Here is a 14,310-nt window from a genome sequence, read left to right as displayed (position 1 = left end):
ACTCCAATTCTTAAGAAGTTACAGTTCCACTTTTGTTTATATTTGTTTATACTATATTTAGCTGACCACTATAGATACTAGTGGCTCCGCTAGTGAAGATTTCATATACAAGTACTAGTTTATACATTTTGATGTATATGTATATGTGTAAACAGTAGTGGTGCAACGGATCATAAAACTCAGTTTGAATCGTATTGCGGATCACAGAGAAGATCAGAACAAAAGAAACAAAGGGAGCAAATACAGGTCCCTGATCATGTTTTTTTTGCCGTAGATACAGATCCCTTTGTTGTTTCATTATAGCATCTGCTCTAAAAGGCTCCAGATTATTTTATTTTTTTCAGTGTAAACCATCAAAAATTCTAAATGTTATCCTTCTACTTTGTTAAAGTCATCTAGTTTTGTTTTTTCTTCATAAAAACACACAATTCAAATAAGGAAATAAAAGATTGCACTTTTATGGAATAAAACAAATCTTGTCTATAGTAGTTTTAAGGATGTATTGTAAACAGGTCATAATTCCCTCTCTAATATCTATTTATGTTGTTGTAAAAACATCTCTTTCTTGTCCAAAGACACACAACCGGCTCTTTAGCTGCTAAATTCTCCGCTATGTTTACTCGCAAGTTGCATAAATATCACAGCTTTTTCACTGGAAAAAAATATCTACTTTCTGCAGGAAGAAATGAGGTTAATGAGAGCCAAGTCTGCAGGCTCAAAGAAACGAAACAATAAGCTAAAAGATGCTAAAAAGCCTTGAAGAGGTGAACAGTGGGTGCTAATTCTCTCACCTTTTACATTTGATCTATTGTTAGTAGTAAAAACTTAATAAAGTAAGATTTTGAATGCAGGACTTTTACTTTACTTACATTATAGTTGTCTGTCTGTCTGTCTGTCTGTGTAGCATCGTCTCTGTCTGTATCTCCTTCTCTCCCTCTCATCGTTATTTATACTGGCTCTCAGTATAGAGGGCTTGAAGCCAAAAAGGCCACACTATCATTGAAGCCATAATGAATTCTAGATCAAATTAAAATTTTTGATGAGGTCTATCTGGTACTAAAAGCATATTGTTGGAATCACGAGCGAGATTAACTGAATGCTTGAGGCAGGAACCGCAGTGAGTATATGTGTGTGTGTGTGTGTGTGTGTGTGTGTGTGTGTTTAACAACATATCCTCTTTTGAATTTGTATATTCAGATCAACTGGATTCCCCCAGGAGTCTCACTTTCTCTCTCTCACTCTCTCTCAAGCACACACTAACATGCACACTCATACAAACCGTTGGGATGTGGACCAAAATGAAATTATGTTTTGGGCAAGGATCGCATTTCAATGTAGCTCCAATGGCCTGCCTCACAGTTCTCTAAAGTTTTGTTTTATGGCTTCAGAGCATAACCCCATAAGATACCGGGAAGGTTGCTGTTTTTTTTTTTTTTTTTACAGTCCGAATTTTTCTCATCACAATGTTTTGACTCGGTACTCCATTCTAGCATAGCGAAAAACTCCCTAAATGTTTCCCCTGATCTCTGCCTAACACTCAAGGTCTATAACTGCTGTTTTCTCGGCAGGATGGCCTTCGCTGTCAGTGAGTCGTCCCCACAGTGGAGGGCTCATGTTCAATCAAGCATACAGCAATACCCGCTGAAGCATACTTGGACGCTAAACCCCTACCTGTTGCAGATTATCCGCCTGACCCTGTACCCCAAGCAGAGAGCATGAACAGAATTTTGGGTGAGGTAAATCAGAAATAAAATAAAGTCGAATCACATGGATGAGTTTTCCAAAGTACACAATTCATGTGCTTATTTGGAGAGGGCATGCTACTAGACCAGCAACGTCCTCGCTGTACAAAATGCATCTTTGGTCTCGGTGCTCATTTTTAAACTGCTGAACGTTTGGATATTGCAGACTTTTACTGGTATATTACTATTCGTTTAGCTTATGCTCCGTATCAAGCAAAGCTATAAGTGCATAGACTGTTGCATTTTCTTTTAAATTTGGGAATCACTCAATGGTATGCCTGTACTTAATCTACCTGTCCATCACAAAATGACTACAAGCTAAGTTCAAGGTCATTTTTCAACATGGTTAACTTCCTTAGTATTTTTCACAATTTCTTCATCAAAGGGACTTCATGATTAAAGTGCATTCATTATTAAAGGATCATCCTCAAAAGGGGGAAATTTCTCATTAAAGTACCTCTGACGGATGATGTGTAACCAACTAGACAGGTAAGCTAAAATGAAAACATCAAATCAGGATTTTGACAGAAAGCCTTCGGGGGCATTTTCTATTTTGGTGTCAAAAACAAGGAGACGATCATGTTCATCTTTAATTACACCCTTTTGTCTGGAGTGTGTCTGTCTGTCTCTATGGTACCAATGAGTCTAGGTGATTTGAGTTTGGATGAATATGACGACGTCAGAAAACATAGGAGTAGAATACACTTCAAATCTGATTATATTATTTTGGTGAAAAGTTCATTTGTTCACACTGAGCGTCAGATCACTGTGTTGAGTCACAGTAGAGATCAGGAGCGTGAGCGGGGAAGGCCGAAATGGCTGTTTGAACAGGCTGCCTACAGGAGCAGACAGACTGACCAATGGACACAGAGAATGATTGATGACATCATTAAGCTGGCACACAATGTTTTCGATGGCCCACAGCATTTCCGATGGCCCTCGCTCTGGTCAGAGCTTTAATGGGCACACACACACACACACACACACACAAACACACACACATAGACACACAGACAGTCATCAGTGTAGTTGTTGAACAATGCCTGTACACTGAAGTTTATTTCTTTTGTCTCTTTCCTGTTTGAAGTCAAAATATGTGCATTAGTGTCTATCGGGTTGATGTATATCACCCGCCGGTGAGTCAGTACAGTCTGGCAGATCATGTGAGCTCCTCTGGAGTTCACACACACACAGATAGACGGAGAGAGAGAGAGAGTTGGCTTCGTGGCCTTGCCATCTGTCCATTAATCAAGGTGCCACATGGACTCTCTCTCTCTCTCTCTGTCTCTCTCTCATAAAGAGTTGGTGGAGTGCACAGAAGGACATTGCAATTTTATGGCTGTTTTTATAGTTTATTTGTATTTAGTTTTGTAATTGTTTGATTGAACTTAATGAAGTGATTGCCACTCTGTTTCCCCTGCTTTTATCCTCATCAGTCTCTTTCTATTGGTTGACCGTTTTGATATAAAGGGCACATTTTCAAGATACATTCACTTTATTTTCCCACTAATGTTCCAAACAACACATTTAGCTGTATTTAGTGTTTTGACAGAGGTGACCCTTTAATAACTCAGCTGGCTTGATGCTTCCTGACAGATTGCCCCAATTTCAATGTTATTCACGGGTTTCTGCTTTAGCTATTGGCTGGTCTGAATGTAAAGGTCAAATGTGAGCTGTGTTCAGCTAGACAAAGCCTTTCGCTCATTCCATAGTGGTTCAACTGGATGGAACAAAGTAGGGTAAATAAATAAAGGACACTGTGCGGAAGAGAACACAACGTTTTCTCGCTGAAGATCAAATCAACATGTAATGAAATACAACTATGGCTGCTTTGCTCACACACACTATCTTACCTGTTGAACTCATTCCAAAGTTGAATTTATTTCCTTGCGCACATAAAGCCAGCAGAGGTGCACAGAGGGGCACACGGCCATTTTCATTGTGCCAAGGTAGATGGAGCGGTGCTGCTCAAGTTGATTTTATGCAGATGCAGCACAATTTTTTGTTGGCTTAATTGGAATGAAATTGCACTGGCATTTCCATCAGCTTAGACCGTCTCTTCAAACATTTCATATCTTCAGATATTTCTGCCTTCTAAAGAACTTAATTTGCATGATTATACATTTCCGTGTCACATATTCAAAGAGGTATTGTAGGCATTTTTGGGAGCTGCCTACATATAATTGGCAGGTTCACTCTCAGAGGCCAGAAACTGGAGTTGAAGAGGAGTTGAGCTGATGTCTGGCCATTACTGAAGCCCACCATCAGCCCACAGTATCATACTAACAAGGTAGTCCTGCTCTAATTGTGCTGTGATTGCCGTTTCACAGAATGGCAAAAAATGAATTGGACACACATGCGCTTGCATTCAGCGTAATAGAGTCTAATGTGTCAGATGCCTAGAAAATTCCTACACGTCTTGATTGGACATGTCTGGACGACGTCAATATTGTATCCTGGTTGCGGAGTTGTTAATGAGGACGTCTGGCAAAGAAGGAAGACAATAAAAACATCTCACATTCTATTAGCTTTAGACTAGCCACTCTTTTTTTGCCTCTGAAGCATTTCTATTTTCAGAATTTCAATATTGTATTTTTGCCCCAAAGGGGAAAGGGATTTTTGTGAACAGGTTTTAAATATAGAGGAGTACTCTCTGTATTATTTGTTATGCTTTTCAGTGAGGCCAACACCACCGAAAACCCCCTATGTCAAGCTTTAAATGTATACTTGCAATGTTTATAGTTGCATAGAAGTGTGGCTGTTCTTTTTTGTTTTCTCTTTTGAGTGATCTTGGCACATAGCTCAAATAACGCCTCAGCATTGTTGTCAAAAAAGATATGATTCCAGTCTTTCGTGTATCTTGTCCTTCAAGCAACCTCAATGTGGTTATCCTGGGATTCATGAGATTTTTGAAGGTGGATGTCTTTCTGTTTCACCAAAGTAGGACAGAGTTATACTGCATAACAATGGCACTTATCAGTACTTCCATGAGCAGAAAAACAAAAAAAAAAATGTCCTCCAGCAATATTGTCTCAACAAGAAGCTTGTTATGGATATGTTTTTAGCATTCACGGCTATAGGTAGCTTTGTCAAAGATCACGTCATGAACTGTAAACAACGCACATCATGAATAGTTAGTTCCTACTGTTTGCCGTTTAGCATAGGGTAGCATTACTCGAGCTATGCAGCTTGTTTTAAGGGATGATGCTGCAGTAACAGTGCCCTCCATCGTGATACGCTTAAAATAAGAAAAATCAACGACAATAGTCGCTAGTTACTTAGCAACAACCACGATGCACTTTGTCGTGGCTTTGTCAAAAAGGTACTCACCTAACAGTTGCTCGTTCTGGGAATACCAGCGACTCTGCTTTAAATTCAACAGAGTTTTGAACAATGCTACTGAGAAGTTAAAGCAATAGCTTGGTGAAAGTGTCTCAGTCAGCCTACAAAGATCCCTGCTGACCGCGGACTGATAGCTCTGTTTCCGAGTGATGGAGGTCGTTCATTTTAACCATTCACAGGGGACAATAATCAGGGACTTTAAATGTCACTGGCAGCTTCCCTTTGGGGAAGCTTAGCCCATCAGCACATGCAGGTAAATGGGAGACTTCATTAGCTTAATGTCAGTAGCTGTATTTAATTGCTAATTATAAAGTATTTAGCGATGATGAATCCCTAACAGCCAATAACAATCTTAAAGAGCCAATCAACGGGTGTCATCACTATAATAATAAGTTGGGTAATAAGGTTTATTTGCAGGAACCAATGAGAGCCCAAATGAGACAGTCCTGGTCCTAACTGCAGGCCAGGTTATAACCTGCCAGCTTACAAGGACCTGTGCTGTCATACTAGCAAAAAGCTAAATGAAGGTCAGTCCCCCTGTGTGTCTGTTCACAAAAGAAACCCAGCGTAGCAGTCAAGGATGGTGGTGACACTGTGTCCTTTAGCCAGAGTGCAAGAGTTCAGGGCCCATGGCTGCCCTGCTGCTGAGGTGTCCCTGAGACCCCTGACTTTACACTTTGATCTCCCAGTGCAGCGCTAATAGAAAGAAAGTTTCTCTACTAAGTAGGGATGGGGCAAATTGTCAATGTAATGAACATAAATGTGCAAGTTGGTTGGGACAGGTGGAAGCATGCATTCCCCCGGAGAACAAGCTGCAGCTGTGACTGGTGTTGTTACAGTTTGTAAATTGTTTCAATTATTTCACTTGCCCCACACTGATGCAAAAATACATTTGCCATCACTCCAGTGTTGAAATCCAATCCATGTCATAAACATTTGAAATTTAAAGAAAAATACTGGTTCACCAAATCAGAGAAAGGGTTGCTTTGAAAAACAGTGATTCAATGAATCTGTGTGTCACACGATCCTTTTTAATTTGAGGTCCTGTGTCTTTCTGATCAGGCATCTGACAAACTCATTTATGGGTAGGTTGATTATCTAGTTATTTGTTTGTTTTGAAACATTGAAATATTAATCAGAAAAGTTTAGATATTCAGTTTTGGTAAATTGTTAATTGTTAAATTAATTGTTATTTTAATGGAACATAAATACAACAGGTTAGTTGAGTTAGTTAGATTAATCAATTTATCATCATTTATGTCTGGCTGTAATCAGTGTCTTCAGAAGGTTCCTCCTACAGCTAGATTAAAAAAATGGGAAGTTGCAAATGGTTCAATTTAACATGGCCATCTACATGTGGGAGTTATGTTCCGAATACTTAAAATCTGCCATCAGTTATGCAAAAGTTTAGGTGGCTTTCATATGCTAATGTCTTGAGATGGATACAGTGAGTTTTACTTTCACGGAGGGTATAATTGAAGCAGAAAGAGTAGGTGTGACATTTTTCAGCTTTTCCTTGCCTCCTTCCCCTCCTCCTCCTGTTTCTCCTCTGTCCCTACTTTCTTCTCCCTTGCAGTTCTATATCTCAGTGATTATTAGTTTGGTGTTGAAGCTCTCTCTCTCTCTCTCTCACTCTCTCTCTCTCACACACACATACATACACAACCCCCGCACCCAGTGAATATTGGTTTTTATGTTAAAGTATGTGTCTCCAGCCACAGTCTGAAGCCTAGTGAAGGGAGACATGACAAACGACTTTGGCATTTAACATGACAGACGCCCTCTCTCACTTCTGTCTCACTCCCTCTGTGCATGTGAGTGTGTGCATCTGAGAGTGTGTGTTGCATAAGACACTGAGACAGTGGCACATGTGAAACCGGAACCAGTGCTGGAAGCTGAAGAAGGAATATCTGAAACGTGTTAAAATGTGTCACGTTTGAAACTGTGAGGTAAATTGCAATTTGTAAGACCTTGTTCACAGTAGTGTTTACAGTGTATTGTGTTTATGATAGAGGGTGTAATTATGGGTCCTGACTATCATCACTATCATAACTGCCTTGATGTAACAATACGACCGCAGCATGTTGGTGTGGCGCAACCTGCAAACATGGGATTATGGAGTGTTCTGTTTCATCATTTTCATAGCCAGAGGCTTGAAACTGATTTGTGATTCTTTCCACTACAAACTCAGCACTCCGAACTCCAAGGCAACATTTTGTGGCAACTGGGGGATGTTATGCTTAACTGTGTTCTTACCTTCACATGTGTGCTTACTGCCTTTTTTCTCCAGCCGTCTCTGTGTCTGCTACTGTGGTGTCAGTAATTTGTATGCTTGTGCAGGCGCGTGTCGAGAGCCGTTTCTTACCTTTACAGACTGGTCTGTGGTCACTCCAGGCTGCGAAGACCTCAGCCACTCTCTGGCAGCTGATGGTTTTACTGCCCTGAAGAACATAGTCTTCTCCGCAAGTGAACTGCACCGCACTTTCAATGCTACACACACACACACACACACACACACACACACACACAAACACGCACACACACACATAGGGAAGACAGAGAGTTAGAAAAACTGAAATATAGGGACAAGAAATGTGTTAATGCATTTACTTTATGTGCAGACGTGCCTGTGTGTGCAGATATGTCTGAATACAAAGAAGTAATTTAAGGTCACCGTGTGAAACTTTGTGCATGCAAATTGTACCTGAAATCGCTGCCATGGCGTTTTCCATTCTCTGGCTCTCCCGGGTCAGGGCAGGAGTTGGATGCCTGTTTCACTCCTCCTTCGTTTACTACACAGAGAGACAGACAGGTGGAGAGCCAGGGACAGACGGGTTACAATAAGGCACCGACGAGGCTGAGCGCAAAGCAACACTAGCGTTCGGCGTCAGGAAATTTCCATCTCTCTACTTTTAGTTTCCGCTTTTGGAAGCATTGCCTGCATCGTCTCTTGTTATAGCTTCAGAGGCAGAGGGGAACAGGTGGGAGGAGAAACACGTTACACGGACCAGGAGATCGGGAGACAGACGGTAAGGTATAGGCAGACAGGCAGGGGACGACACAGCACTCCAGACACGATCTTAATTCTCACTGAAACACAAGAGCTAATCTTGACAGTAACATCCAAACAGCAACCAGACAACAGACAGAACCATACAATCACAACACACATGCTCCTGAGACGACACATCACTACTCTGTCTCTTTCTCCAATCACAATACTGCTGTTGATAGTATGTATGTAGCTTTTATTTATTTTGTTTATTTCTTTCCCTATCTTTGTTTTTCTACTTCTTTTTTGCTTGCTTGTTTGGTTTCTTAATCTTTTCCTGTCACTCGGTCTCCCCTGCCTCTTTTCCCTTATAAATAACCCCCACAGCTGTATTTCACTGGCTGTATTTCAGTATAGCATTTGCATTCCCACAAACCTCAAGCATTCTCTCTCTATTTCTCGTGAGCATTTAAAAGTTTTAAAACGTTTCAAGAAACATAGCTGCTGGGTTAACTTTGAGCGACGGACAGTGTGCGTAAGTGTGTGTGTGTGTGTGTGTTTGCATGTGGATGAGCAAAGAGACAAAAGTGTGTCTTTGCATCGCCGTCAGGTAAGTGAATAAAAGAAAATCACAAACAAAAGCTTTCTATTTTAAAACGTTTCCAATTCAAAACACATAAAACTCGTTTTGTCTTTTTTTTTCTCATACCAAAAGGGAACCATTATTTGCCACAGAGCTATTTCTAGTAGTTTGGCTCACAACTAAATTATTGGTAGCAATACAGCATCTTAATGAGCTAGAGTCCACTGATGACCTATTTTTACTCAAGTTTAGGCCCCACGTGACGGGATCTCTCGTATTTCTTAATGAGATCACAGTGAAGAGTAAAATGATTTTAATAATCCTTTAGTCCTCGTCATCTTTCATTCACACAAATGAAAGTAAAATTAGGCCACTCGGAGGATTTTTAATGCGCTTCTTTCAGTCGTTCATCCTTTCCTAATGTCTGGTGTCAGTGGAATTTTACTAGAGGGAAAAAACTGTCTTGGTGTGCTTATTTACTTCAGCGAGCAAACAAAACACCCCCTGGTGTACTTTGATATTCGAATGCAACACAACTGATCATGTATTTTAGTGTAGTATAATATTCAGACTGTTTCTCAAGCAGCAATAAGAACAAATTGCGTCAGTAGTCTGTTGATCACTTATTTCATTAGTAGCCTATGATTATGTCTGATTGTGAAAGAACATAACAGCTTATATTGTATTTGGATGGAGATTGACACTATCCTCATGACACATTATTCGTTTTTTCTTCATCTAGCTTTTATATCTAAACGTTAATTTTACTGCTGACAAGTCACCGTCACCTTATCTAAACAAGGTCTTGTTGCACAGAAGACTGCCCCAAAATAATATTTCACCTATAAAAAGCAAAGAGGAAAGTGTGAAGAACAGAAAAGAGCTGCTGAGTTTGATCAAAGTCCCACCGAGTCAGTAAAACAATACATAATATAAATATATAATAATAAATGTTTAAAGCACTGAGTGTAAGGCTGCAAATCGTATCTTTATTCTTGAATATCAATCGCCACAGTGATAATTTTCTTGATAGTTAAAAATAATGCTGATAATGCCCTAAGTATGCTGTTTTAGTTTGTACATTTTTCATATGTGTTGTGTTGTATAATCCTAATGAAAAAGCTAAGATTTGAAATAACTCAATTAGGTGTAACAAACGCAGAGCGATAATTGTGCCTATTTATACTTCCACCCAGCCTGTCCGGGCTAACCGACTAACATGCATGTACATGTTTAGTCCTTATCAACAAACCCAGCAGGTGGTCGGTGTGTGTGTGTGTGTGTGTGTGTGTGTGTGTGTGTGTGTGAGTGTGTGTGTGTGTGTGTAGATTAGATAGTTTGTTGCTTTGTTGGAGCGGCTAATTTGACCATCTGGACTATTAACACCAAAACAGAGGGACAGGTTACAGTATCAGTGCGGTGCGCACACACACACACACAAACCATCAACAGTCACATACTTACACACACACATGCACATATACAAAAACACATGTACAGAAACAATAACACGCACATATGCACGGACAGACACACACAAACGGGTTTTGTGCTTCACCGGAGAGTTAAACTAGTCAGAGCGGAGCAAATTAACATCTGAACCAATCAGAGCCAGACTAATTAACATACAAACTCACAGCTGTAGAATCGAACCTCAACCATGACACCCCAAACTGTCAGGAAAACTGATGAATATGGGATGCGCTGTGTCTCTGTGCTGTGCTTAGCTCGGCTCATGCAGTATTTATTCACACATAAATACAAAGTGGACAAGCAAATAAGGAAAACAAGCGGATAAATCAGAAATGTAAAAAAAAAAAAACAAAAAAACATAATTGGCAAGCATGCAAACCAATTAACAACATGGACAAGCAAGGTTCACTCGACTTCATGTGTGTGTACAAGTTTGTGTGTTGGCATGTATGAGAGTGTGTCCTTGCATCGATGCAAATGTGTTTGTCATTTTGCAAATATGTGCTTATTTATGTAAGTAATGCAAACGTCAAAAATGTGTGTAGTGTGCTCAGGATTAAACTAGATGGGAAACATAAACATACATACATATCATAACCGTTAATGTGTAAGTGTATGTGAATGTGTATGTGCGTGTGTGTGTGTGTGTGTGTGTGTGTAATATAGGAGAGAGTAGAGAAGATGTAATAAAGACATAAAGAAGTGAGAAAGAAATAAAGAGGGAATTAGATGTAAGATAACTCTAAAATATGTTAGGTTTATGTGGGCACTGACAGCTTTAATAAGTGGAACTTCAGTAAAATAAAAAAGGTACTGATCTCTTTCTTGGAGAATTTTCATGCTTTTTATGCATGTTCTCTCGATGTCAGAGTGTTGAACGAAATTAAATAATACTCATGTGACCACTTTTACAATACGGTGCGTCAAACGACTTATAAACCATTAGCACCCTTACGCTGGATAATTTGACTTCAGGCTGTCTTATTTAATAGTTAGTTTTCCAAAGTTTTACAACGTGGGATTTCACAAAGTTTGAGGACATTGTGGTGGTTGCAAAAGAAGAGCAGTGAAATAACAGTGAACTTTTTGTACTTGTACTGGATTTAAGCCTATAGCGTGTAGAAAACTTGGAATAATAAATCCGCAACAGTGCTTTTGACTTGCTGCTGAATGTGAGAGGGTATACTCAAAAACTTTAATATAGATGTGAATAATAGTGGAGATACATTAGTTACTCTTTTATATTCTCGCCACTGGCCTCAGGGCAAAGGGATGCTGTTATAAATGTAATAATTGCTTTGATGCCCCCAAATGACCTGTGTATAAAAGTTCTACATAAATCTAGTTTAGGTGTTTGATAGGCGGAGAAGAGAAGGGTGAGGAAATAAAGGAGAAGAGGCAGGAAGGGGGCGGGAAACAATAATACAACAGCTGATTCATATCCCCAGAACAAGCCGAAAGCAAGGCAAAACAAACCATGATCAAGCCATGATTACATACATCAAAGCAAGCCATGAAGAAGCATGCATAAACCAAGACACCGTGACGAAAATGCATATACAAAACATCAAAACAACAAAAACACACAGCAGTCAGGCAGAATACAAAAGCACGCTCTTATAAAGGCTGTGGCAATTTCCAACACATCGCTGTATGAAGGGATGTCTCATTTAAACATCTCAGTCATAGATTCAAGCTCTATGTTTCTGTGAATTGATGTTGCATGTACCGTCTGCACACAATATGTTTGTGTTGTCAATAAATACAGGCAAAACGTGTTGGAACTAACAGCCCTTATATGAGACAAAGTAAAAAATATAATAATACAAAAGCAAAGCAAAACCAAACCTAAACACGAAACCAGTCCAGGCCGCACCAAGCCATCACACATTAGCTCATTAGCCACAGTGACATTAAGTTGTGAACTCACATATTGAAAACTTGTTGCTGGAGTCTTTGCCAGGGAATAATTTAACTCCCCGCGATTTAAAATCTACTGATCGCTTCACTGCGGAGAAGAACAGAATACAGAAGAATATCAGACAGCAGATTGGATAAAGTGAGGAAAATAAAAATGAGAGCAAGCAAAGGAATTTAAAAAAGGCAGATTCTTCTCCCTCGCAATGCTGAGAGAGAGAGAGAGAGAGAGAGAGAGAGAGAGAGAGAGAGAGAGAGGAGTAGAGTGGAAAAGAAAGTTACAAAGGCAAAGTAAATCTTAAAATGGTGGAAACAGATAGCGAGAGGGACATAGAGAGACAGCAAAAAGTTAAAGACAGAAGCAAGACGGAGAAAAGAAAGTAAGAAAAATGATTTCAACAATAGCATCATTCAGAGTTTTTGTTCATAAGAAGCTTAATCTCTCTCTCTCTCTCTCTCTCGCTCTCTCTCTCTCTGCCACTCAGAAACATACATTAGATGTCGAGGTGTTTTACTGGAAGCCCCATCATATTCTGAACAAAAGCTGGTAAAGGAAAATTACAGCTTGAATCAAAATGAAAATGTTGCAGCTCTGTAATCAAAGCAGTCAAGTAATGGTACGTTAGAAAGTGAATAGTTCTTTTATTCTGCGCAAATCAAAGACAAAATGAGACAAACTGACAGAGGGATTCTCGAGCACTGTGTTCTTACATACGGGACATGGTGTCATACAGTTAGCAGTGCTGCCCCTGTATGTTACTACAGCTCAGCACGTACGGTTGGAAAGACAAAGTGAGTGGGCAAGAGCTGTATTAGAGTCCATGCAATAATAACAACATCAAAAACACCCTGCGGTCATTTGAATTTGACTCTCTCCAGATTTGATTTTTTTTCTGCTCTCTCCTGTCCAAAAAAAATGAATACATTACCAACATAAATAATGAAAACATGAACACAAATATGTCTTGTCTTCAATGACAAAGTACAGTGACAAATCAGTTTAATGGATGTCTGATAGCGTGGCTGACAGTCGCTGTTTTCGTAATGACCTGACTAATCCAGTGAATGGTGACAAATGGCAGATGAGTTAATGTATTACGATTATCCTAATGTTTTACAGAGGCTACATATATGCACACAAAACTGTTATATTGTCAAATAAATTATACTTGGCATGGTGAAATTACATCGTGCGCATTTTATGCCAACAATTATCCTAATGTTGCGGTGTACATGCACATATGTTAGCGGTACTCTACTTACCATGATGATATTATACAAACTATATTAATGTGCTAACGATTAATGTGTTGTAAAGTGGCTGAACATGAGCTCCATTTGTGTGTTATTGTGTTAACTTACCAGCATGACAAGTGGTTCCAACTGCATGTGTGTGAGTGTGGTGGGTGCATGTGCGACAAGTCGCGCGAGATACCCCACAACCCATTCTATTATACTCGTTTGAAAGACAAATATGTGAGGTACATAACCAATCTTGTAAAAATAGATGGAAACACAAAGCCTAGAACTAGCCTAAGAACTAGACTATGGACACATGTGCTGAGCAGGCCAATTTCTTTTTTTCATATATACTCAGTAGCTATGGCAGTAGTGACGTACCGTACTGTGCATCATGCTGTGAAACTAATTAACACATTGACACATTATCACTGCATGTTTGCCATATGCCGTTGTATAGCTGATATTTCAAAGGAATAATTGTATATACATCAAATATTCTCACTGTGTTACCTTGAATTTGTGAAGGAAACTTTGTTTTTGTCGCATGTCTCCACAGGGAACGAAGAATAATAGTGTACATAATAGTGTACTAAATAGGACAGTAAGTGAAGATACACTTGCTTACATTAGACAGTCTTTTAGAAGTGCTCACACATCATGCCTTCATAAATGACCTGCAAGTGATCCCTCCTTAATTCAACCACACCTAGACATTATCACTTTTCCTCATGTGACAAAAATACCTCATTTAAGTTATTTGTAAGCAAACGACATCTCGTAAAAAACACAAGGTTTTCATCTAACCACAGGCAGTGTAACGGCAAAAAAAAACAGCTAAACTCTGTGGTTCTATTTATCTCGCTTGTCATAGAGGTGAGAATGTCCCTCTGTGTGAGCTGAGCGGATGGGAAATCATGTCTTTTTATTGCTGTAAATAAAAACTCACAATATGCTGTGCTTTAAAAGGTCCACTGTGATACCTCCAGATAACAAGAACATGGGGATGTATTTCAAATCTA

The 14,310-nt window shown here is 39.5% G+C and overlaps 1 protein-coding gene across 7 annotated transcripts in view; it reads right to left on the bottom strand.

The window, feature by feature from the left end:
- csmd3b (CUB and Sushi multiple domains 3b) overlaps positions 1-14,310 on the bottom strand; it is a 315,344-nt gene that overhangs the window by 110,615 nt on the left and 190,419 nt on the right. For 5 of the 7 annotated variants that reach the window (XM_031866559.1, XM_031866560.1, XM_031866562.1 and 2 more), the window contains 3 exons: positions 12,063-12,140; positions 7,789-7,876; positions 7,450-7,574 (listed from right to left, as the gene is read on the bottom strand). In XM_031866559.1, the coding sequence (XP_031722419.1) occupies positions 7,450-7,574; positions 7,789-7,876; positions 12,063-12,140 (291 nt within the window). The remainder of the gene's footprint in view (positions 1-7,449; positions 7,575-7,788; positions 7,877-12,062; positions 12,141-14,310) is intronic. The other 2 variants (XM_031866563.1, XM_031866565.1) reach the window with 1 other exon arrangement.

Source organism: Anarrhichthys ocellatus, unplaced genomic scaffold (assembly GCF_004355925.1).
Source record: "Anarrhichthys ocellatus isolate YVR2014 unplaced genomic scaffold, GSC_Weel_1.0 scaffold35, whole genome shotgun sequence".
Lineage (NCBI taxonomy): Eukaryota > Metazoa > Chordata > Actinopteri > Perciformes > Anarhichadidae > Anarrhichthys > Anarrhichthys ocellatus.
The sequence above is the reverse complement of the archived record's forward strand: the minus strand, read 5'-3'. Positions and strand labels throughout refer to the sequence as shown.